At 40.2% G+C, this 26,581-nt stretch overlaps 1 protein-coding gene across 7 annotated transcripts in view; it reads left to right on the top strand.

Annotated features, from left to right (window-relative positions):
- GLRA2 (glycine receptor alpha 2) overlaps positions 1-26,581 on the top strand; it is a 133,803-nt gene that overhangs the window by 4,292 nt on the left and 102,930 nt on the right. For 3 of the 7 annotated variants that reach the window (XM_009683631.2, XM_068919727.1, XM_068919762.1), the window contains exon 3: positions 20,796-20,863. The exons of 1 other annotated variant lie outside the window; for it this stretch is intronic. In XM_009683631.2, coding sequence (XP_009681926.1) covers positions 20,796-20,863 — 68 coding nt within the window. Of the gene's footprint in view, positions 1-20,795; positions 20,864-20,959; positions 21,028-26,581 lie in introns of all 7 variants that reach the window. 3 more of the 7 variants (XM_009683632.2, XM_068919737.1, XM_068919778.1) reach the window with 2 other exon arrangements.

Below are 26,581 nucleotides of genomic sequence, written 5' to 3'. Positions count from 1 at the left end.
CTAAAATTTTAATTTCAAAATAGTTATTGAAGTGCTTTTTAAGTTCCTGGATTGGAGCCAGCATTAATTTGTTGTAAATACTATTGCATTAGGCTCTCACATTAATTTTGTGCATTTGCATGAGTATTAGTGACGTTTTAGAGAATGTAAATGAAGGCAGAAATTGTCCTGAATTGAACAAGGTAGCATTCATTATGGACTTCATCTTCCTGTCCTTTGTATGTGAGGGACAGTAAAAGAAGCCTGCTTCATCTCTTGTAGCTCAGATAAAATCAGGAAGCGTAGCAGTCTCTGTGTATACAAAAGTAGGAAGATAGCTCCTTTATTTCTCCCTGTGCATATCTAAAACTATTTTGTGAAAAAGGTCAGAGAAGAAAGATTCATAGCTTTGTTCCTCGGATGATCAGGTGAGTAGAGCAGAGACGGATGGTGTGCATGATGCTGCAGGACACATGCTGAACTGCTTGACAAACACTGTGCCCCTCTAAGTCACATGGTTTGCTCGTGCTCATAAAATGAAGTAATGACACCCATGAGCCCTTGATGGCGATGAATCTACAAATTCTTATTTTCAATTTTTTTTAAGAAATCACCTTCCGGAGCAGCTTGATAGTCTGCAGCAGTTTGAGTTGATAAATATATTTTTAGCATTTTTTCAGAACGTCATATGTCTGAGCTCTCTCTGAGCTCTCAGTCTTGTGGTGAAAGTTTGGAAAGTTTTTCCCATGTCCCTCTGTAGGGTATTTTGTACCTCAGAGTTCCAAAGTGGAGAGTTAGGGCATGCGGTTTTGAACTTCACACGAGTGAAAACTTTATTAGTCAATAACTATTCTTATTAGTCTGTATGAAACATACTCCATGATCTAGTTGCCTGAGTCTCATTAAACTTAAAAAAAATGGAAAGTATTGTTGTTCTATATTGCATATTTTTTCCTTTTAAAAATAAGAAGTGTAGCTGCAAAGAGGTCATAAGGAATTTATCTTGTATGGAATTAAATATTATAAAGACATTTTTTGCACTGAGTCTTTATTGCAACCATAATATAAATTGTTTCAGTTTCTAATATTTGTTAACCTGTTTGTTTGAGTTTTTTTTGGTAATATGGTGTATTGTGCAACACTGATATTCTGAATCATATACCCATACTGATGTATAAAATGTTAAATATTACCTAATTTATAGCACTTTTTGTGGTTTTAGGCAATATATTCAAGCATTTTTTTAAGCATAAAAGATGTCTGAAGGAAGAGTGCCTTAAAATAGGGATCTGTTATCTGGTTTTGAATATGATTTTGGGTTAATATTTGTTTCCTATATTTCACAAAGACACCATGGATCAAGATATTTGGGCCACTACTCATGCATTTGTCTAACTTTTCCTCTTTCAGATGAGCTACAAAGCTTTATCCTAGTCCACCATAGGCATTTTAGCATCAGGAAAAAAAGAGTCTGGTGCTTCTGAAAAAGCAACAGGGTGGAACCCATATTTGGTACCACTGATTATACAATAATTAAATATACTTTTATTACTAGTCTGAATTACTGAAAAACAGCGGCTATGTGATTAATTTTTTAAGTAAAGGCAACGCATTTAAAAAAAGGGGGTGAAATATTACTGGGACACAGTGTTTTATCCAGATAAACACATTTCCTCATTAGTTACTGCTTTTTACTAACTGCTTCTTGTGACTTAAAAAATTCAGGAAGATAGAGCAGGAGCAACAGATATTTATAAATGTTTAGACATCGGCAACACAAATCAGTGCTTAGCTCCTTTTTGCAGCAGTGCTGTACACTAAAATATCATTTCTTTAGTGTCTTTCTGCCTTAGAAGATCCTTTGAAAACCAAAGGGGCAGATTTCTGATTCTTGTTGGCACAACAAGGGGTCAAACACAACACCACCAGATGTTGAGAGACACTATCTCCCTGATGGACAGCTAGAGAGAAGTGTGCGAGTGACAGCTCTCAAAACAGCCTTTCTTTTGACCACTTTTTGTCAGATATTTAATGGAGACTATTTCATCTTACGCTTATCTTTTATTGAATTTGAATAGCCTAATAATTTATGTAAGGACACAGAGGAGAATAGTTTTAAATGTAAATATGAAGACTACATTCCAATACTAATTGAAGTCTCTGAGAATCTTTCTGCTGACAGTAAACAGTCAATTGGGGTCCTATGAGTTGATTTGCTACTTCTTTTTAAGTTATAACATCAGTTAAACTTGTTTGCTATGAAGTAATAAAAAGTAGAACCTGTTTGATGTACTTTTTGCCTGAATAATATTAACGCTTTGGTTTTTTAATGATAAAAATCAAAAAAAACCAAACAAACTGAAGGCTTATATTGTCCCCATTACTCACTTTGTTTTCTTCAGCAAAAACAGAAATGACAGTGTAGGGCAGCTGTGTTATCACATTAGCCAAGGAGGTACTTTCTACCTTGTAGAAACCAGGGACGGTGAACTGGTATCACAGCTTATGCTCAGGTCGGGCTCCTTCAGTGTGTAATGCTATGATGCAATGAAATAATCTACAACTTAATCACAACATGGAATGAGGGGCTGATGGAAAGTCAACTTGATTTAAAATTTCCTAGCAGTTTTTGACCTTTAAAGGTGACTAAATTGTTTCCACTTTTTAACATCTTCATCTTCTAAAACCAGTTAAAATCTAAACATAAGCTAGAATCAATTAGATACAAAAAAATGTTTATCCATGAGCATTACTATGTCCTTTATGCCAAATACATTAAGAAATGTATTGACTGTCATCCACTTGATGGAGAGTAGGAAAGTTTGGCCCCAAGAACTCCAGAACTTTGTTATCCTTTGGCAAGGAAAAGGTTAACAGTGAAGATGATTGTGATTCTCTTTTTTTACTGAATTTCATTCTATATTTTAAGGACATTCTTTCCCACAAAGTCATTATTTCCTAAGGAATATTTTATTTTTTGTGCAGTTATTATATAAATGTGCAGCAACAGTGCCTGTTGACGTTACCTTCGTCACTGGATGGTGCAATGCAGTTCCTAGAACCTACTGTGAACTAACTAGCTCAAAAGCTGTTTTTTTCTGAACTCAGTGAAGTCTCGTTAGAGGGATGCAGTTTGGGTATATAGTGACAGTAGTTGTAAAAGATTAGTCTGTGATTACAGTGGTGTAATGTCATTTTCATGCCGAGTGAGTGGGTTTACATCTGAATAATAAACACATGGACTAAGTCATTTACTGAAAATTAGCCTGACAACTGTTACAGGAAATGGTTTATGCACTTTAATACTTTAACTCCTTGACACTAAGAGTCATTTTTTCCTATATGCTCAAGCCCCATTGCTTACTTATTCGGCCCCTGAGTTGACCAACAATGAAGTGCTTGAAAAAGCATGAATGGAAACCATGGTATGACATTTAAGGATGAAATAAATGTCATCAGATTTAATATACAAAACCCAGCTTCTGTGCATATGCTAAGAAGAGGCCCTATCTGCCAACGTCTACATTAATCTAGACTTGACACTTTAGATACCTGCTGCAAATACAATCTGGAAACACAAATACAGGTTGAAAAGTGCACATAAGATGTGGACCTGGAGAAGTTTGTTCTCCATCGGTTAACAACCTTCCCAAGGCCAGACTTCAGCGGCTAACAACTACCGGCCATGAAGTAGATGCAGCCATGAAGTCAGATGCAGCAAGAGTATCCCAGACTGGGCAATTTCCCATACAGTCTGAGGTTCAGAAGAACTGCATCCAAAAGAGAATCAAATCCCGTCAAGGCAAGGCAGGATGTAGCAAGGAAGCAATAGGGCATAGATGCACTCACATCGTAGTCCATGTGCTGAAGATTCATTATTGGAAGAGGGAAGCTACCTGGCCAATTTTTCGATGTGGCCGTACCACCATCATCACGCTGCCTAAACATAAGTTGCTTGAGATGTGTGAGCATCTGTCACTAGGGAGACAGACTAGGTTTCGGCCTTGAAACACACCTGCAGTTTTATGCTGCTTTCAGATGAAGCTGAGTACACATATCTCACTGCACAACTTGATGCTACACAAAGATACCTTACTAACAGAATATTGATTTTGTTTAGTTTTGTTTTATTTTTCTTTAATGGCAAGAATATAGCCAAGGAAATTATATTCAGCCCCTACTGTAGGCATGCACATTTTCATGCATGAACCTCTTTACTGCAATTAGGCAATGAATCTTTTAACTGTGCTTCTTTTAAAATTCCTGATAAAGATGGCTATGGAACCTACTTTTCTGCCTATCTTTCTTCGTTTTCAGATTCTTTCCCAGAAGATCAGGAGGCTAGAGGAGCTGCATAGGTTGCAGTTAGGTTGTGTGTAGACTTCTACATAAAAGGAGCCAGAGAGCAAGCTCAGGCAGACCCCCTATCTATACTGCTTAACCATTTGCTCATTCGTCAGATCTCTTCCTGAGTTTCCTGCAGCCAGCTCCCTCCAAAGCAAGTCAGGAAGGGTGCAAACACTCAGCAGTATGAACACAAGACAACCACAGCCGCTTGACCTTAAGGCTGTGGATCCGTCCCTGGCCATCTTTTATTTAAAAGGATAGCCACGGCAATCCTATCATATTGATGTGTTGCCTTTATTCAGAATCAGTGATTTAATTAAGAGATATCAATGGATTTGGCTGTTGTCATGGAATATTGGTCTGCTGCTGCATAAACTGCCAAGGGAGTTTATGAAAAACAAATGTCACTGCAAATCCAAAGACCTTTGATATTAAAGCAGGGAATACTACTGTTCTGACTGAGTTCTAATTTGTTTTATTTTTGTCATATCCAGAGTCCTGTTTAGATTTAAATATTTCATAATGTTGAAGCTGATGCCCTGGAGTCACTCATTAAATGTCTTGTTGTGTTTTGGCTGTCTTAGAAAATAAGCTATTTATATATAAAACATATAAAAGCATGTACACCTAATTTACTATGAATATATACAAGCTACATGCAAACTACAAATCTGTTACATAAAGTGATATAATACCTAGGAATATGTATATAGAAAGCAGACATTTGCATTCCTATTAAATAGATTCATTATCTTTTTTTTTTCCTCTGGAAATTTGAATATAAATCTCTGATTAAGTCATCAGAAAACATATGTTTGATTGTTCAACTCCTAAATATGCATTTCACAGTCTTTCATAGAAAGGGTGATTTTAACAGTCTGCAGAAAAGAGCTTCCAAAGTGATACAGACAGGGTGGTATGGAGTCTGACACCCTACAACGAAGGGTGCACAATATCTAGCATAATAGTTGTCTGTCAATCTCATAAACACCAAATCCATGGTTAAAATTTAATATATACAGAAATATGAAGACTTAGATTCTGGGAAGCATGCAGGATCTGAACAGTACAGCTCATAAGAAGTGCCAGTCACTCAGTTGCTCATAAGGGATAAAATGACCCAGTGGTTGATGTAATTTGTACCAGCTGCTAGCAATCCTCAGGTATTGCAAAGGCATGAAGACACGTTGGTTACTTCTTATGCCACGGTTATATGTCAAAAGCTGGGAAGAGTGGAAACATAAAGGGTCCATGAACCAATAGAAGATAGAAGCTTTTAAAACAAGGCTTAGATGGACTATAGGTCCTCAGGCCAAAAAACATGGAACCCCCGCCATCCCCCTGCTGTGTAATGCTGGAAGTACCTTACTGTTTTATTTTAAAGTTCCCTGGATTCTTTCAGTTCTGCTCCCGAGTCTGCCCTGAACTGCCCCAGCCTGTCTAAGGTTTGCACCTAGCTTATGCCTAAACCAAACGCAGACTCTCTGACTAGGCATCCCTCCATTTGTCTCTCTTTAGGGACCAGGTGTCTCTGATTCTGCCTTATATTCAACAGGAATGGCTTTCCTCTCAAGGTGAACCTGTGATCACCTAAAAAAAGAAAAAAGAGAGGAGTGGCCCACCTATAACCTACTCTATAATATACATAAATATATATCACCTTTGGCTCATTTGCCCTTCAGCTTAAAGGGATTCGATATCTCATCCAAAAGACTAAATGATCCTGAGTGGCCCATTTTTTAGAAAGGAATTCAAACGTCATTAGGGCAGGGAGAAAATAGAATGGGAATATGGCTTTTTAGCCTTGACTGTCTAGAAGGGGAGAGCCATGAGTCCCGACCATTCGGATGTGACCGTTGTAACCATTACATGTTAGGGACAGCTGATGTAACTGCTAGGGAAAAAAGTTGTAAGAGCAGGGATTAGGAGCCAGCATTTCTCTCCTTCTTCCTGATAATTGCCCCAACTACTAAGTTACAAATTTGCACGAATGCACCTTCTTTCTCTTTCTCCAAATGCTGCATCATTTACTGCTCAGCTTACTGGATTCAGCGCCCCACAGGCCGTCCACGTCCACACCTATTAAGTATTTTAAAAAGTGATAATGGCTGTACTTTAAGAGGAATCCTGTCCTCCCGGAATGGGAGACAGTAGACAGATTTCCTTCCTCTGTTCCCAGGAAACCCATAGCATTGTGTGTGCCTGGGAGGTGAAGCTTTGCATCCTTTCAGTGAGGTAGGCATAGGAAACGCTAGAAAGGACTTTTTCTGTTTGTCTTTTCTAAATGTGTGTTATTGGCTGCAAAGCTAGCTGTGCTTTAGAAGAATAGACTAATATTCTTGTTTGCTCTTTCAAAATAAGATTGTATGTGTTGATTCAGAGGAGAACATTCTGGGCTGTGGATCCTGAATGAGTAACTAAACCTTACTGAGAAGCGGGGTTTCAGAAGGGCCCCCAGCAAGCCTATTGGTCATTATTTTCTGTCTGCAGGTTGCATCTCACCATCATGCTCTGCCTATGGACTCTATAAGGTCCTTGGGATTCCTCCACAAGGACCTTCGTGTTTATGCACGAAAATGTCAGACTCTGCAGCTGCTTCTACCTGTTATGTGACTAAGTTTTTACTGGCTATAGTAAACAGTTGGCTGTGTGGGGAAGCACTGTAGTGGTAGGATGCTCTCTTCTGAAAGCTAATAACATCTATTTGTATATTTTTGCCTCTCCAAATCCCAGGAATGTGCTGAAGCAATGGGGCACGTCTGAGACTAACTAAATTGTAGAAAATTTCCCTTGAAGAAAAGTAATTGATATTCAATTGATACATACTGTATGAACAAACTCATCTTTCTTCCCTCCCTGGAGCATGTCTATATGTTATCTCCATTGCTCTTGTACTTGGGGAAATATAATTGAGAGGAGGCTAAATGCTTTCCTTAAACCAACACAGTTAGTCAGGGAAAACCTAGGATTAAAATTTACTAGGTTAACACTCCTGTTAGCCTGTCTCTAATGACGACATTCCCAATGTGTGCTGTCTTTCTTAGGCAAGAACTAAAACTGCCCTGGCAGGAGTGTTCTCTCTTCTTGTGCTGTTTACCATGTTGAATATAGAATTAGTCCTAAAATATAAATAAAATAATCATACAAGTTTGTCATGAATATTGCTTTAAACTCTCACTCTGCAATTTAAAGCAATATCTCACTTTGTTGAAGAGAAACATGCAAATTACATGTATGGGGCCAAATCAGTTCTTTCAGCTGTGAATATTGCCTACTCTGTGCATAAACACATGCACATACACATGCCCACACTGAAATACACATGGGGCCACTCCACGTAAGAGTTTCAGATGGCAGCAATTTTCTTTTCCAGACAGTAATATCTCATCAGATGGAGCAATCTGAGGTGTTAAAAGCCTTTGGTCAGTCTGGTTAGAATAACCATCCCAAATATAAACATCGAGGAGAATTTTGCAGCTCTTTGGCTCCACACCCCTGAGAATGTTGCTTTTGTCACAGTTGTGGGGTGTGTTTTGTGTGGCGTAAAGCACGTACAACCTATTAAAAACAGACTTTAACTTTTTTCTATAGGAGAAAAACTTAATGGACTTATTCAAAGTTGTAAATAATTATGGTCAGATTCTGCCACATTTATTCAGGCCAATTAGCTCTTTAATGTGAATGTAATCTCATTTGGATGACTTTGTAGCAGAATCCTGCTCAGCAGGACTACTGGTGATAGAATCTGGAAAAGACAATACGCCCTGATCCTGCAACGTGCTTTATGTCAGCAAAGCTTTAAGCCTATGTGAAAGCCATGTAATGCTCCTTTCAGTAATGTGGTGAGCATCCCACATTAAAAAGCTGGCAATTTGCTTACAACAAGTGATTTGATATAGATAAAAATAAAATAAAATTTAAAAAGCTAGTTTATAAGTTGCTGATTTTCTCGGCTGCAGAAGAGTTCTTTCCCTCTCCCATTTCTCCAGCCATTTTACATATAGGAAGAATTGATGGCTGATAAATTGCTGAGACAGAGAAGTGCTTTAAGGAGGACTTGCAGTTAAAAGATGTTGATACTGTTCGGTATTCAGGGTATGGGAAACTGCACAAGAGATTCCCAGAGGGAAAGGGGAGTTGTTAAAGGGAGGTGACAGGAGACTGAGCTAAACATACGACATAACAGCTGATGGGATCATTGAAGCTGAGAGTCAGGAAAGTGGCATCAGTTTCAAAGTCATTTTTTGCATAGATTGTATGGAAATGATTTGAACTATAAGGAGGTCAAAAAACAGGAAGCTCCAAACAGCCAAAAGGTTTAAAAATAGTGGGAAAGTTTTTAGTGTGAGTTGTGGTGAATATATAGCTGAGCAGTTGCAGACTGCCATCCAGTTCTGTTGTCATTTGCCTTTATGCCTGAGCCATACCATTAGTCTAAATCCCGTTGTTCATCTGTGTCCCATATATCATTTGGTGTAAAATTCTCTAGCAGCTGTAAATCAATGTCTGGTCGGTAATGCTAGTCAGGCAGACTGCTCTTTTTCTTGAATGCCTGCATATGTCTTCTGACAGTAAAGCGAGGAAGAGTATGAAGATACTAAAGGAAAGGCTGACAGAAATGTGATATAAAGTGAATGCCCAAGGCTTGGAGGAATAAAAGAGAGTTAAAATAGATTCTGAGACCATGCCCATAGAGAGAGATATTGACCAAGCCCTGTATTTTAGACTGTGCTTATTGATACTTACAGCTGAGTTTCTGTTAATTTCTGTGGTGTAAGATCAGATCCATAGAGAAGGAACAAAGTAAGAAATATGAAGAGGAAAAGGAATAAAACAATAGTTAGGTTTTTCTTGAAAATTAATGTTTCTGAGGCAAGTATGCAGAGCAGAAGACTAGAACAGTTCATTCTGGCTGAAAATGAAGCCTAGATCAGGTCAACAGAATTTCAATATTGTTCTTAACGCCTTTTTTTGTTATTAAGTATATTTTCTCTTCTTTCTTCTGTTTTCAGTACCCATTTTTTACCTTGTGTTTGCTTGCGGTCTCTTAGGTGTGCTGGCTACAATGAACTTATAAATTTTATTAAAACTAAGATTACCTAGGAGGAGTGTAACCCTATACTGGAGTGCAGGTTTCATGACTAGAGAGCTAATACCATCTTTTACTTAACCATATTAAGCAGTGTCCTGTGCCTCTGCACAGATTATGCAGTTCACATGCTGATCAGCAACAAATAGCTGTATCTTCATCAGTGCAAAGCAGTCGAGCAGTTTCTCAGAATCAGGTGCAAAGAGTGTCCCTGATACCCACTCCCAGTAGGCTGAAAGCCTCCTCCTTCCCATTTGGTCCTTTCAGTGAACACTATTTTGTGATAAGACAGTGGGCAGATGTCTGCATCTTTTCATACCGTAGTAAAAGCACTACAGTTCAATCTCCCCAAATACCGTCTATTGCTCTATTGCATTGCAGGAAGGAAGGCTTCGGAAAGAAATGCCTTGCAATGAGGTGTTTGTCATGACTTGAGATGGAAAGATTTGAAAGAATACAAAAGGGGCCTCAAGGAAAAAAATAATCTGATGGATAAAGGAAGAATTAAAGCATTTATCTGAATGTTTTCAAAGTTAACATAAGTACAAAGTAACTTTGGGCTAAGGCTTCTGGTTCCTATGAGAAGTTTATGAATCTAAGATTTCTAACTCACTGGTTTTCAAATTTATTTCCACAGGCTCATTTACACATGTAAGGCTTTAGCTCTGGGACTGGCTGCACTCAGTCACAAGTGTGACTGAGGCCTATGTAGGAATATCTGAGCCAGCTTTCAAGTAATTCGCTCAGAGGTGCCCCATGCCACGCAGAGACGACAGAGAGCTCAGTACAAGCTATAATGCCTGAGGTTAATGGCCTCCAGTGAGTTCCAGCCTGCCATGACTACACTGGTAGCAGCCCTCAAACCACCTACGTAAAAGCCTGCTCCAGTGAGTTTATACAATCCACTGTGATTGCTACGGCTGTATTTTCTTTGCAGACTAGCGCAGGTTAGCTAGGTAAATCAGGAGCATGTCATCTGTTTAAAGAGCTTTTCATTTCTGATCTCCTGGTTTGGGGAATGAAATGAAATTGTACCTGAAAATTGTTCTTGTGCAATGTCTATTAGATAACCTGCATGGAAATATCCCATTGCAGCCCAGAGCTGACAGTAATATATGTTTCTGTTATCAGCCTTAGCAGAAAGAGGCAGGGAAAGATGAACACGTCATATGGACTATCTTATAATTCTAAATGCAGAGTGTTGTAGCTTAAGACTTGCCTTCCTCTTCCAGTGCTGAGTCTATGGACAAAGGCATTCATTCTTGAAGCGTGTCAATCCAACAATTTTCACAAGCACTTTAATGCACAAAAAATACATCTTAGCAGGGATTCTCCTTCCGTGAAGTGTTGATAGGATTTTGCCGGCATGACTTCCATTACATTCAGCAATAGTCCCACAGCTGAAAGCTCATATACCTCTTCAAAAATTCTTTACTTACTGTTTAACTTCAGACTATCTCAATATATATATAGATGGCTCTAGCTGTACTTATTTCAGAGAGGTTTTCTTTCTACATCTCATTCTGTAATCATCTGGATCTGACAGTAACTAGAGTATTTGCCTTGTATGTCTTCAATCGTATTTTTCCAAAGAAGGGCCTTCAGTTTTTTAATTTGACATGCCCTTTTTGTATCAAGGTCGTGTTGTAAGGCTGGATTTTTGCTCAGATGTTTCCTCTAGTTATTCAAGTGAAGGGAGTAACTTAAGTCTTCATCTGGGAGAAGGGTTCTCTTGATGCCATTTCATTTATTTATATTTGTAGAGAAAAACAGGATTTAAGACACTCGTCTATCTATAATGCTTACCTGCTAATTCTATTCAGTGTAGCCTGCATCTCTCCCTCTGCTTTGGGTAGGGTATGTCACTTAGACAGCCTTCCCAAACTATAGATCCTATTGCAATAAAAAGCATTGTTCAAAGATACTCGTCAGATCCTTGGTGGTATTTGGGGTCAGTGATATCAGTGGGAATGAGTTTTCTAAAAAGGGTTTAAATACCTAAATATCTTTGCAGGTATGGTTCTGTCTCTTTAAATGCCTTTGTGTTCTCTTAACTTTATTCTGCTCATAAATGTATACTGGTACTACTGAATACTATTCTGAGTCTCAGATGCTACAGGACACACCCAAAACTGTTGCTACATTCCTACCAGTAGTCATGGTATGCTCAGCAAACTAAGTTATTGTACATGACAGATGAACTTTCAGAGGATGTTGGTTTTAGCTTGATGAAGCAGAATAATAGTTTTGGTTTTATTTGATTTTTCCAGCAAATTGGATCGGTGCAAAGTACCATATAATTACTCTATTTCAGAGGTCCCTGAGATCTCTGCCCTTGTATTTGTTTGTTTGGATTTCTTTTGGCTTAATGGGTACAATTGTCATTGATGAATAATAAAAGTGATGTAAGCATAATAATGGCATAATGGCTGTGGTGCAGTGGATTTTTGGTGAATACTTCTAAAGAAGAAGAGATTTTCTGTTTGATGGGCACAAGGCACTCCACAGAAATCCCTTAAAAGGACTAAATGAAAGGCCTCACTCCCCAACAAGAAATGCTACCTTGATTTTTAAGCCTCAGGGTAACTATGTTTTCTGGTGCCATTAATTTTGCCTCCTGTGACAGACACATATCCCTTGGTGTTAACACTCTAGTGAAATGATGATATTTAAATGGAGGAAGACATTGGTTTTGCCCAAAGGTCAAAAGGAAAGGAAAAGGAGGAGAAGGCTCACCTAGGTATTTGCAGTAAAGACTTACTGTGGTCTGTGTTCTGTTTTCTTACCTGAAGCAAAATTGTTAAATCATGTGAATTTTCCCTCCAAGGGCTAGACTATGCATTTTGGCAGATCCTTGAAAAGAAGTGTGCAAGCTGCACTGCTTCAGGAGTAGCTGCAGGATCCCTGTGCCTCTGAGAAACTTTCTTAGTGCATCAAAGACTCTTTTCTCTCCCTGGCCCTGTTTCCAGGGTCCCTGGCCTCAGGACTGGTGGAGCTACCTTTGACGGCACTTCCCTAGTCATTACCCTGCATGCCGCAGTCTGGAGGAGGGAAGAAAGCTAGAAGGATAAATAGCTTGTTCCTGTCCAATGACCATGGCCATGACTAATGACCTATGTCCCCAAAGATAGTTCAGCTCTGCTGACTGACTTACAGGGATGTGCCTGCAGGCCATGAAGAGACAGGTTAGCATGCTTTTAAAGTGGTAGTTCAGGTACCTGTAGTACTGCAACTCCAGAAACAGACCCCTCCATAAGGGTTAGCTCTGTTTCAGGCCTCGTGAAGACTGTTCTGGATGTTGAGGGCTGTTCAGGTTGGTTGAGAAGAAATGGTTATTAAGACCTTAGCTGCCTCCAGAACTGGCAATTCAGAAAAAGTCTCTGATGAGCTCTGCTACCCTCCCCTGCTGTCCTGGGATCTGCATTACCAGTGTTCAGGTCAGTGCATGGGTCTTCTCCTGCCCTCCCCTCCCTTATTTAAGCTTGGTCTTGAAATCACCACTCCATAGATGAGGGGATGCCACAGTCTTTGGTTGGGATTGCTGTCTCCTCACGTTGCCCCTTAGTCTTGTTTGCTGGATCCCTACTGTCAAATAGGATTTCACACAGTCCTGGTCTTTATCTTGCCCCACATGGTACAGGGAGCAGGGAAGATCAGTTCACCTTTCTCCCCTACATACAGAATGAAGTAAAACATCCCCGATGATGGGAAAAACCTTGTTCTATTGGTAGGTAGGACAAAGTCATAATGTGAACTAAAAAATACTACACACAGTATACATACGCTGGCGCTCACTACTCAGCTTGGGAACTCCCTCCCATTCATTCCCCTCTGGCAGCTGACAAGGAAAGGACTCACTCTCCAGCCAGATGGTGGCAAGATCACAGCTGCACACCTTTGGTACAGGAATCATCAGGCAATATGCCAAAGCAAATCCAGGGGAATATGTTTCTAGGATATTCAGGGTTTCTTGCAGTCAGGTGAGCAGATGAATGCTTAGGAGTTTCTGCAAGTATTAAGTGCCCTCAAGTCACAAGAGGTGTATGGCACTTTCTAATGTCAGGTCTTTTTAAAAAGGAGGTATTTTGGAGAGTCCTGTCAGCAGGCAGGAAGATCAAACTGTCTAGGGAAGCAAAAGGAATGTAGTTGTAGGAGAATATAAACGATATCTTAGCTGTTTGTCAGACAAACATACATTTACTTTCTGGTGGATTTGCACATTATCTACCTGCTTTCTTGGACTAAGTTCTTTCAAGAAAAGTGGCATTTTACCTCATGCCTCAAAAATGACTGACTATCTTGAATGTGCCTGAAAGGCATCTGGCCTGTTAGAATGTTGCATTCTAGGTGAAAAAAGCAAAACTAGAGAAAAAAAAAAGATTTGATTGTATGGTATACTTTGCTTAATTTTTTTAGAGGCAATGTCAACTTTCTTGAAATTTTATTTTAGGCAGTAAAATCAAATTAAATGTTTCCGTTGCTTTTGAAGAGTTTTAGATCATGTTCACAGACCGCACTTATACTTCACAGAAGTTTATGGCTTTAATTTGAAATGCACGATTAGATTAGACAAATCTTGCAGAAGAAGTTTGAGTATATGAAATGTTTCATTGGAAAAAATGGTGTGATAGGATCTCTTTAAAGCACGCTTCTTTCTTACGACATACAAAACAAGTAAAACCCCTCCCCACTGGAATAATAACATCAACAAAAAAAAATCATTAGAAAAAAAAAGAATGAAAGTATTGCAAACTTTAGTGCTCAGTTAGTTATCTTTTTCCTCTCATACGCATCTGTTAGAATTCTATTTATTTCATTCGCCCATATTTCCTAGGCGCATTTACAAATCTCATCGCAAACAGATTGACTTTAACAGGAAATTGGGCTCTTTGCTCAGAATCTGTGAGTTACATGATCAAGGATTAGTTCTTAAGATCTTCTGGTAAGTACCTTCTATTCTCATTTGCTTTTAAATCTCCCACTGCACTTTTGATATTAACAAACAAATGTAAATATAAAAGGAGCAATATCTCACCAGCAAAGCTCTTTCAAGATAACTCTGAGGGTGAAGAGATTGTAAGTGGTTTCATTGACAACACTAAGGTTTACCAAATTCTTATACTACTCAAAATCTATTAGCGAAAGGAAAATAATGGATATTATACAATTAGATACAGAAATGAAGTGTGATGTTTGTGTTGTTGTGATATATGGTATTCTAGCATTTAACTATTTAGTGTATGTCTGTACGGCAGTCAGTAATGTGGTAGCAGCTTCCCTAACATAGCTAAGCTTGTATAACTGGGTTCTGTTGGCACTGAGAAGTTGGAAGTTGTGGTGCTCAGATATGCAGCTCTTGCAAAACGATGTTGTGAGATAAAAGAAAAGGTGAAAGGGACACACAAAAGGCTGAGGTACCCAGTGTCTTCTTTGCCTCAGTGTCCTAGTGACCAGGAATCTCAAACCCTGAGAACAGTGGGAAAGCCAGGAGCAGGGAAGTCTTTCCCTTGGCAGAGGGAGATCAGGTTAGGGATCACTTTAACAAATTGGACCTACACAAGTCACAGAATCACACAGAGTCACAGAATGGTTGAGGTTGGAAGAGACCTCTGGAGATCATCTAGTCCAACCCCTCTGCTCAAGCAGGGTCCTCTGGAGTATATTTCCCAGCATTGCTTCCAGGCGGGTTTTGAATATCTCCAGCGAAGGAGACTCCACTACCTCTCTGGGCAACCTGTCCCAATGCTCTGTCACCCTCACAGTGAAGAAGTTTTTTCTCAGGTTCAGATGGAACTTCCTGTGGTTCAGTTTCTGCCCATTGCCTCTCATCCTGTCACTGGGCACCATGGAGAAGAGACTGGCCTCATCCTCTTGACACCCTCCCTTCAGATACTTGTACACATTGATCAGATCCCCTCTCAGTCTTCTCTTCTCCAGGCTGAACAGGCCCAGCTCTCTCAGCCTTTCTTCATAGGAGAGAGGCTTCAGTCCCCTCCTCATCTTTGTAGCCCTCCGCTGGACTCTCTGCAGTAGTGCCATGTCTCTCTTGTAGTGGGGAGCCCAGAACTGGACACAGTACTCCAGGGGAGGCCTCCCCAGGGCTGAGGAGAGGGGCAGGATCACCTCCCTCCACCTGCTGGCAACACTCTGCCTAATGCACCCCAGGATCCCCTTGGCCTTCTTGGCCACAAGGGCACACTGCTGGCTCATGGTTGACTTGTTGTCCACCAGTACTCCCAGGTCCTTCTCAGCAGAGCTGCTGTCCAGCAGGTCAACCCCCAGCCTGTCCTGGTGCATGGGGTTATTCCTGCCTAGGTGCAGGACCTTGCACTTGCCTTTGTGGAACTTCAGGAGGTTCCTCTCCTCCCAGCTCTCCAGCCTCTCCAGGTCCCTCTGAAAGGCAGCACAGTCTTCTGGTGTGTCAGCCACTCCCCCCAGTTTAGTATCCTCAGCAAACTTGCTGAGGGTGCACTCTGTCCCTTCCTCCAGGTCATTGATGAATACATTGAACAAGACTGGACCCAGCACTGACCCCTGGGGGACACCACTAGCTACAGGCCTCCAACTTGACTCTGCGCCATTCACCACAACCCTCTGAGCTCGGCCATCCAGTCAGTTCTCAAGCCACCTCACTGTCCACTCATCCAACCCACACTTCCTGAGTTTACCTAGGAGGATGTGATGGGACACAGTGTCCAAAGCCTTGCTGAAGGCCAGGGAGACAACATCCACTGCTCTGCCCTCCTCTACCCAGCCAGTCATTCCATCACAGAAGGCTGTCAGATTGGTCAAGCATCATTTCCCGCTGGTGAATCCATGCTGACTACTCCTGATCACCTTCTTGTCCTCCATGAGCTTAGAGATGGCCTCCAGGATGAGCTGTTCCACCACCTTTCCTGGGATGGAGGTGAGGCTGACAGGCCTGGAGTTTCCTGGCTCCTCCTTCTTGCCCTTTTGGAAGCCTGGAGTGACACTGGCTTTATGCCAGTCCTCAGGCACCTCTGCTGTTACTCCAGGACCCTTCCAAGATGATGGAGAGTGGCCTAGCAATAACATCCACCAGCTCCCTCAGCACTCGTGGGTGCATCCCATTGGGGCCCATGCATTTGTGGATGTCAAGATTGGACAAAAGATCTCTAACCCGATCCTCCTCCACCAAGGGAGAGTCTTCCTTTCTCCAGACTTCCTCTCTTGTCCCCAGCCTCTGGAATTCCTGAGGGCTGGCCTTAGCAGTGAAGACTGAAGCAAAGGCAGCATTCAATAACTCTGCCTTCTCTGTATCCTTTGTTATCAGGGCACCCGCCCCATTCAGCAGTGGGCCGACATTTTCCCTAGTCTTCCTTTTGCTATTGATGTATCGGAAGAACCCCTTCTTGTTGTCCTTGACATCCCTTGCCAGATTTAATTCCAAATGGGCCTTAGCCTTCCTTGTCGCATCCCTGCACACTCTGACAACGTCCCTGTATTCCTCCCAAGTGGCCTGTCCCCTTTGCCACATTCTGTGTACTTCCTTCTTGTGTTGGAGTTTTGCCAGGAGTTCTTTGCTCATCCAGGCAGGTCTCCTGCCCGCTTTGCTGGACTTCTTACTCAGAGGGATGCACCCATCTTGAGCCTGGAGGAGGTGATGCTTGAATATTAACCAGCTTTCTTGGACCCCTCTTCCTTCTAGGGCCCTACCCCATGAGATTCCCCTAAGTAGGTCCCTGAAGAGTTTGCTCTCCTGAAGTTCAAGGTTGTGATCCTACTTGTTGCCCTGCTCCCTCCTCATAGGATCCTGAACTCCACCATCTCACGGTCACTGCAGCCAAGGCTGCCCCCAACCTTCACCTCTCCAACCAGACCTTTGTTTGTTAGTACAAGGTCTAGCAGCACACCTGTCCTCACTGGCTTCTCCACCACCTGCGTCAAAAAGTTATCCTCAATGTTCTGCAGGAACCTCTTGGACTGTTTGTGCCTAGCTGTGCTGTCTTGCCAACAGATGTCAGGGTGGTTGAAGTCTCCCATGAGAACCAGGGCCTGTGAGCGTGAGGCTACTTCCAGCTGTCTGTAGAAGGCCTCATCGACGACTTCTTCCTGATCAGGTGGCCTGTAGTAAACCCCCACAACAGTGTCACCCATGTCAGCCTGCCCTTTAATCCTTACCCATAGGCTCTCACCTTGCTCTTCATCCACCCCGAGGCAGAGCTCCACACATTCTAGTTGCTCCCTCACATAAAGAGCAACTCCACCACCTCGCCTTCCTGGCCTGTCTTTCCTAAAAAGCACATAGCCATCCATGACAGCATCCCAGTCATGTGAGCTATCCCACCATGTCTCTGGAACTGCAATGAGATCATGGCCCTGCGACCACACACAGATCTCTAACTCTTCCTGTTTATTCCCCATGCTGCGCGCATTGGTATACAGGCATTTCAGAGAGCCAGTCAAGCATGGAAGCTTCCCAGGAGAGGTGCAAGAGGATCCTCCATAGCCATGTTCCATGCTGTCTCCGGCTGTATGCACCCGCTGGAGGCATTTTGACTTGAGAGCGTTCAAGTCCATGGGCCCTGATGGGATTTGCCCATGAGAACAGAGGGAGTTGGCCAGTGTTGTTGCAAGGCCACTCTCAATCATCTCTGAAAAATCAGAGTAATTGGGAGAAGGGGCTCCTGGGGACCAGAAGAAAGAAAGAGTCACCTATACCTTCAAGAATAACAGGAAAGCAATAGGGAACAATAGGCCAATCAGCCTTACCTTGATCCCTGGGAAGGTGATGGAGCAAATAATACTGGAAACCATTTCCAAACTTATTAAGGACAAGAAGGAAATTAGGAGTAGTCATTATGGATTTATGAAAGGGAAATCATGCTTAATCAACCTGATTGATAGCCTTCTACAATGAAACAACTGGCTTCGTGAATGAGGATCCTCTCAGAGAGAGGAGTGAATGTTGCTTATCTCAACTGTAGTAAGGCTTTTGGCACTGACTCCCATAACGTCCTCATGGACAAACTGAATAACTATAGGCTATATAAATAGGCAGTGAGTTAGGCTGAAAACTGGCTGAACTGCTGAGCTTAAAGGATTGTGATCAGTGGCATGAAGTCCAGCTGGAAGCTAGTCACTAATGGCTTACTCTAGGGGTTGATTCTGAGGTAAATGCTGTTTAAGATCTTCATTAGTGACCTGGGCAATGGGACAGTGTGCACCCTCAGTAAGTTTGCAGATGATACAAAACATGTGAAAAGTGGTTGATACACCAGATGGTTGCACAGCCATTCGGAGGAGAAATTGAATGGACAAACAGACTGGAGAAATGGGCAGACAGAAACCTCGTGAAGTTCAAAAAAGGGAAATGCCAAGTTCTGCACCTAGCGAGAAATAACCCCGTGCACTGGTACAGGCTTGGGCTGACCTGCTGGAAAGCAGCATTGCTGAAAAGGACCTGGGGGTCCTGGGCTGGCAATGTGCCCCTGTGGCAAAGAAGGCCAATGGCATTCTGGGCTGCCTTAGGCAGAGCATTGCCAGCAGGTCAAGGAAGGGAATTCTTCCTCTCTACTCAGCCCTGATGAGGCCACATCTGGAGTACTGTGTCCAGGTCTGGGCTTCCGAGTACAGCAAAGGCATGGACCTACTGGAGCAAGTTCAGTAAACGGCCATGAAAGTGATTAATGGACTGGAGAGTATGACGTACAAGGAGAAACTGAGAGAGCTTGGACTGTTCAGCCTGGAGAAAGGAAGGTTTAGGGTGATCTTATCAAATTTTATAGATATCTGATGGGATGATGTAAATAGGATGGGGCCAGACTCTTCTCAGTGGTGCTGGTGACAGGATAAGATGCACAAACTGAAATACCGTAAATTCCACATAAACATAAGTAACAAATTTTTTACTGTAAGGGTGATTGAACACTGGAGCAGGCTGCCTGGAGAGGTTGTGGAGCCTGCATCTTTGGAGATATTCAAAACCTGACTGGACATGGTCCTGAGCAACCTATTCTAGCTGACCCTGCTTTAAGCAGGTGGGTTAGATTCAATGATATCCAGAGGGAGCTTGCAGCCGGAATGACTTTGCAATTCTAATTACTTAGATTTGAAGAAAGATGCTAGCCAAGCTCCCTAGCTGGTAGAAATATCATCAAGGAAAAAAATATTTGGGATGCTTACTAAACTATACTGAGGTTTAGGAAAAAATAAAAAATATGGCTCTTTCAAAGGAAAATAGCAGACTGTTTGATTTGCCATAATTTGAGTTTTGAAAGATAAAACATATTTTACAAGCTGAAAAGGAAGTCTATTTTAAAAACAATTGTTACAAAAACAGACTTGAACAACAAATTTTACTGAATTTTAATAGCCTTAAAATACATAACTGTTGTGGATTTTCTTTCTGAAGCAGATCAAGTTTGTCTCCTGAAATGTGTGTGTGGCCTAACACTCAGGAAGTTGACACTGTACTGTTCTGGGAGCCTCTGGGCACATTACTTCATCTTCCTAATTTTTTAAAAAAGAAGTAGCAATATTTCTATTCTTTGTAAAGCAATTTCAGATGCAGTAATGAAACTTCCCATAGGCATTTATGTTCTATATCTTGGGTTTTTTGGAAATAGAACAAAACTTACATAATTAAAAATAGTAATGAGAAAAGAGAAGAAAAAAGGGTATTTGAGATTAAATGCTTGTATCAACTTTTGAATCACTGAAAATCAGTCATTTAGTATTAATCTATATTCGCTGATTTTTGATTCAGTTGAAAATCCTTGTTTACTTCATCACATCTGAAAAACTAGCAGGCTAATGATAACAAATTAAATATTATGCCCCTATTCATTGTGCTACACTTCGGTGACTGCTAAATAGCAGGAAAGTGGGTGGGAGGGAAGAGATTATGTATAGCCGTCTAACGAAAGCTGTGTCAAGTCAGAACAGACAGCAGTAAAATATTTTGTTATGGCAAGGCAGACATTTCCATACCAGGTGCAGAGAGATCTGCTTGTCTAAGCCCTGTTTTCAGTGGACTGGAGTCAATGTGAAAAGTGGCCCTTGCTGCGTACTCGGTGGCATACCATTGCATACAGAACAGCATAGGCGTGGAGAGGGAGTCTTTCAATTGTAAAGTTGAGAAGGAAGGCAGGAAGGCACTTCTCGCAAATCCTTAAAAGAAGGACATGGTTCTGTATATTTATATGAAACTTTTACTGAAGCTACAACTGTTACTGAAACTAGGATAATTAAATTAGTATTGATAATATTTTCCTTTTGGTAGACATTTACATTTTTGGGAGGGGGAAAACTCACTTTCTACTTGTTTCCAGCCACATCTGTACCAGATTGTACGGAGGCTGAGGGATCTGTACTTTTGTTTCAATGTATATTGCAACATTTTTATTGCATTCCACAGGTCCTCCAGTAAACGTTACTTGCAATATTTTTATCAACAGTTTTGGATCAGTCACAGAAACCACAATGGTAAGTGCTATGATGCCACTGGCAAGAAAACAACAATACTTAATACATGTCATGAACGCAACCTGTCAATTTTTCTATTTATTGTTCAACTTGCAGGTCCTCCTGTAAATGTTACCTGCAACATATTTATCAACAGCTTTGGTTCAATAGCAGAAACTACAATGGTGAGTGGGACTGGCCATTGAAGCCATCTTGTGAAGGAGTGGGATGTGATGTAGAACAGAGAAGCTGTAGATATGGGGACACTGAGTTCTTAAGTTACTGAAAATCTACCAGCTGAATTAAAATCAAAGAAATATAAAATAGCAGTATAAAGAGATATGCAAGTTATCAAACTTAATTATCAAGCCTTAAGGTATATCTGTAGTGACTGTACCACAGTCTGTAGTGACTGTGATGGCAGCAAACAGAGAGAGCCCAAGGGAGCTTTCCCAGTCTTGTTAGCATTGAAGATGCAGAATAGTGGAGTTCAGCTTTGGGACTGCATGCCTAGTACTTATTCGGCATCTTGTGTGCATTTTGCACCGCATGCTGAATTATAGACTTCTCAGGCTATGCTGATGTAGATAACTGAACTCTCTTATTTAAAACTGACTCAACTATTTCTGTATGAATTGTAGTCACATCAGGAACTGAAGTGAATGCATAACTTTGGCCAAAGGAGACCAAGGAAATTTGAAGGGTAAACTGATATTAGGGAATTATGGGATTCCAGGGAATTGAAATGTGTATTTTAACTAAATTCAAAGTTCACTCTCAGCCAAAAAAGTGCCAAAATAGCAAAATCAGGGTTTCCATTGTGATATTTAAAAATTTAAATGTTTCAATTTATTTTGATATCAGATTTTAGTTTTAAAAATTGCTAAATTTTAAGACTGAAGAAGTCAGAGATAAAAAATGGAAATACATTTTAATCTAACTGATTTTTTGGAAAGGTCTGGAAACAATTTTTCGTTTTTCTTTAAATTTTGCTAAGAAAAAGGGAAAAATCATTTGAAAGAATGCTGAGTTTTTAAATTATCTGTTTCAAACAATGAAGCAAAAAACCCAATTACTTATTCAAGCATGCATACACCTGGCAGCTGGTGTTAATCCTCAGAGAGGTTTTTGGGGGCTTTCTTATAGTAATGTGATAAAGCAACGATAACTACCAGGTGTTTGTGTAGAAGAAGCGGGTTAAACACATTCTAAAAGGAGACTAGTGGCACATTCCAGTTTGGTTTTGGATTCTTCAAGTCTGCATGGAATATGCCTCATTTTGTGAGAGTTACGTGCATAGCCTCAGGAAAGGAGCTGTGGACACTTATGAAGCAATTGCAAAGAGATTTCACTGCTCTGTTTTATGAGGACTTCTATACAGTGCCGAAGTCTTTCTGTGTTTGCTGAAGCCAGAGGCAATGAAGGTGCTTAGCACCTTTAGTCAGGCCTGAACTCTTGGTAATAACCAATGAACTTGCTACCTATAAAAGGACTTGTGGTATACCAAGGGCTGATTCTTTACATCACGGGATAGATATTGCCACGTGATCTTTGCATTCTGAAGGAAGAGTAACTATTTAGCCTAATTTAAGTATTTAATTTAATATTTAAATATTTAATTTAAATATAATCTTAACTGATACTGCCATTTTAGAAAGAGATGTGCAAGGAACACAAGTCCTGTGCTTCTTAATCATTTTATTTTAAAAAATCGTATAACTTAACGTTTTCCAAAGATAAAAGGTAAGTCGTTATTAGGACAAGTTATTTTCTTAGATAATGTAGGAAAGACAGCTGTAAAATATACAGCTATGAAGTAAACAAACAACTTCTTAATGTGTATATATCTGTAGTCTTTTAAAATCATCTTAGTGAGAAAAATAAATTCGAGTTAAAAATGACTGAAAAAATATATTTTGATGTAATTTGTAATATTCAACAGACATAATTTTCCGATTTTTGGAAAGCTTAATTTTATTTTCTGCATTTAAAGAGTGGTGAAAAGATGAGTGTAGCCTTTTTTCCCCCAGCCGTGTCTGTTGTCTGTCTTAGCTCGTAGAGAGCTCAGCATAGCTTTAAGCAGCAGAAATCCTGCACGTCACTGGCTTTACAAGATGGCATTCAATGAAAATATTTGCACGACCTAATGCTGATTGCATTAATTAGACTCCTTCATTGCTTTGATTAAATCCCCTCATTGCATTTTACCGTCTATCAAATATGTTAATGTGTACCTTTCCAATGTTCATTAACACATTCTGCTGAAAACAGCTAAACATTCAAGTAGCTGAAAACAAAGACTGTTGGCTTTCTTATTTGGCTTGGTTCACAATATTTGCCAAAACTGTGGAGAATTCTCTTAAATGCTGTTCAATGATTTGGTATTGATTTTCTTAATGCTGTCACTTCTTTAATGACTAGTATGACTAGTTTTAGGATGTTTTAAAACTGCTCTGAGAGGCAAACATCAGTTACTGTTCCACCTACTTTGCTTCTTCTGAACTAGATGCAATCTTATGGTAAAATGTTGGCATCCTTTGTGACAAATAATGAGTTCTGTTTGACTCCTGGGTTTCATTTTTGTCTATAACATTCTCTTGATGGCTATGACATGAAACTAAAAGATTCCTTTAAAACATTGGATTGTAAGTCGAAAAGAGACATTCCTGTCTCAGAGTACAGGAATACTTAGTGAAACCCTATATATGTACTGAAGGGACATTTTCAGAATACAACCTGGAAGAGCTACAGTAGCTTATTGGAAACTCTGGGAGATGAAAACTTCTTTTGCTCTCAGGGGGAGAAATGAACATGGCAAACAGGATTAATGTCCCAGTCCTACCAAATTCAGTAAGCCGTATTCTCTATAACATTAGCAGAAGTAGCTTCGGTTCTTTCATTGGGACCAACACTTGGGTTAAATTCATCCCTTTGTGAAAGGCCAGCACAATTCCGATGCCCAATGTATTTTCCTAAAAACTAAAATTCTTCTGTGAGAATTAAAGCAGGATTTTGTGCTGATAGATGAATTCCACAGTCTTCATGAGTTTTGTTGCAAGTTTTCCTCAACGAGTTAGGAAAAACAGGCATCTATACTAATCTTTCTGCACTACAGTGCACCCATGCAACAGTATCGAAGTCGATTATTTTGCTCCAAAATAAACACTTTTCCTACATGTTAGAATGATGTATATTATACCAAAATAAAAATAGTAAAAAAGGCCAGATCAGAGTCAAGAAATTTTCTTCATTGATCCACCTGTTTTTCCTTAAACCCCTAATTTGCAGAGAAAGAGAAAAATCTATTCCTGAATAAAATAGTTATCCCATAAGCCAGTAAACTCTGTATCTATTTTTGGAAGCATTCACACATGCAGCATTCAGCAGAAAATTCACTGTACAGCATAACTGTGGTTGCATATCACAGATGATAAATCTACATCAGGCTGGGCAAAGTCCCAAAGAATTCAGATGTTCAGTGTTGCTAATGACCAGGATTTTTCAGTTATCAGCTGTAGGAGAAGCTAAGAGGAGTTTGTGCATTGACGATCTAATTGTTAATTATAGAAATGACTAACTGTGAGGACATTGTTATTGTTGTTATGACCTATAATCAGTGACTGACACAAAGCAGCAAGTTCTCTACTGGGATAAATGGACTAAACTGTAGTTGTGTTTTAGGTACTCAAGTTAGCAGAAAATTTTGTGATTCTTTTTAAAACTTCAGGGGCAATAGAGCTTTGCTGTGGCTGGCTGCCTGCTTGTATCTTCCCACTGGAAAAAAAAACATTTTATAAATCAGCTTGCTAGATTCTGATTCAGTAACTTAAGTATATAGTTTTAACTATATAAGACAGTCGCAATGAAGTCATTGGGGCCACCTTGCATACTTAGGTACATGGGTGACCAACTACTTTTCTGTTGCATGACCTTGCAATAGATGATTAAACCACTCTTTTTCAGTCAGTATTCATATTTAGGGTTCAGAAAGGGTGCTGTTTCTCTGGTAAGCCTCTGCTATGCATGTAGGGCCAGCTAAGTCTGCTGTTTGACTCGGTCATCTGACTCAACACCCAGGTGATTAAAGCCATTGGAGAAGGTGGGAGGAAAAAGATGGGAGTCAGTTCACTGGTAGAAAACAGCACTGAGGAGGAAAGAGGGCTCCCACAGCCCTGCTGCCTGCAGCTACAGGGACCCAGAACTTCGCTCTCAGTTAATTTGGTGGCCACAGAGCTGAGATCCCTGACTTTGCCCAGTTTGAGGGGAATGGAAAGATATTTCTCTCTAGATTTCTGTAATACAAACTCAGTATATCTGTGGATTAAGTCCTAAATCTTCAGATAAATCTAATAAAGCTAATCAGACAAACAGTCCTTGGGAGTGTTAGTATTACCTTGATTTCATGGCTTGAGAACAGAGGAAAATAGTTCATATGAGTTGCCTTGAGCTATTGCCAGTACCAGTGCTGCAAACGAGATTGAAGCTTTAGGTCCGTACTTCTCATTTAGAACAGTGACTCTGTCAGAAAGAATTTGTGAAGCAGGTGTACTCATGGTAGTGTAGGAGTACGGTACTACAATCCACCCACATCCACCTGAAGGAACTCGCATAATCCTCACAGCAGTCTGCCTGAGCTCCATGTTGTGATATCATTCTTAGAAGGTCTTTTTTTTTTGGAAGATAGTTACAATGTTAGCGCAGGAAAAAGTAAACTCAAAATTTTACACATGATTATGCCTCATGGTGTAAATATACATTCCTCTTAGCAGCTTATACCACAAGCAGAGGAGAAAAAAGTAAGGATGGCTTTAAAAAGGTTCATGTTGTATTACAATTTCAATTTTTTTGTTATCAAGCCTATAAACAAAGCCCATCAGATACAAGCTGCAGTGCTATTTCGCTTCTAACAACAATGTGTGCAGGGAGAAGGCATTTCTAAATTAATCAATGTGATGGGTCTAATATATTTATAAAGATATATGTTGAGAAGAGAGTGTAACCCTATTGACATTATTTGTGCTTTTGGTATAATATATATCATATGCAAGCTCTTTGAACAAGGATTTTTCGGACTGATTTTTTGTTACATAAATCACTAACTACTGAAGTTCATGAAAGCACATTTATTTGTAGATCTTTCTAAAGAATTTGGTGATTTGACTGGTTTATGATTTCTATGGCATGAAAGGAAAAACCCCTATTTCCTATTTCAAAGAAAAATAAAAGGCAGTTGCACAACGAGTTATAGTAAATTTATTCTATCAGCGATCTCTGATTACAGCTCCAGCCTTCTTTTCTATAGAATTAAAATTGTTTTCCTAGCTTTATAACTGAAACTGTCCCACATACACTTACAAGACAAACTCTTTTTCTAAAACTGGGAAGCAAGGAAATGAATTTTTAGGACTGATGTATCTTCACAAAATGTGAAGATACTTTATAACTTCAGAACTCAAAGCAGCTATTTGATCTTAAACCGTATGAAACCACCCCACAGCAAAAAAAGGGGTTATGAAAAATAGATATAGGATTATTCTTGAGATCATTGCTAGGTCTGTCTTTCTGTGATTAGTAGCTACTCATGTTTTGACCTACCAGAAAAACAAAAATTATAAAGAAAGCAGCAAAAACATGTTCCTGCTAGGATGATGAAACATCATCCCATAGGTTTCAAACACTGCATCAGTTTGTATGATGGAATTGCTGGAAATATTCTGTCTAGGCAGCAGAACATTTCAT

Source organism: Struthio camelus, chromosome 1 (genome assembly GCF_040807025.1).
Source record: "Struthio camelus isolate bStrCam1 chromosome 1, bStrCam1.hap1, whole genome shotgun sequence".
Classification (NCBI taxonomy): Eukaryota; Metazoa; Chordata; class Aves; order Struthioniformes; family Struthionidae; genus Struthio; species Struthio camelus.
Note: the sequence above shows the minus strand (reverse complement) of the source record. Positions and strands in the feature narration are given on the sequence as shown.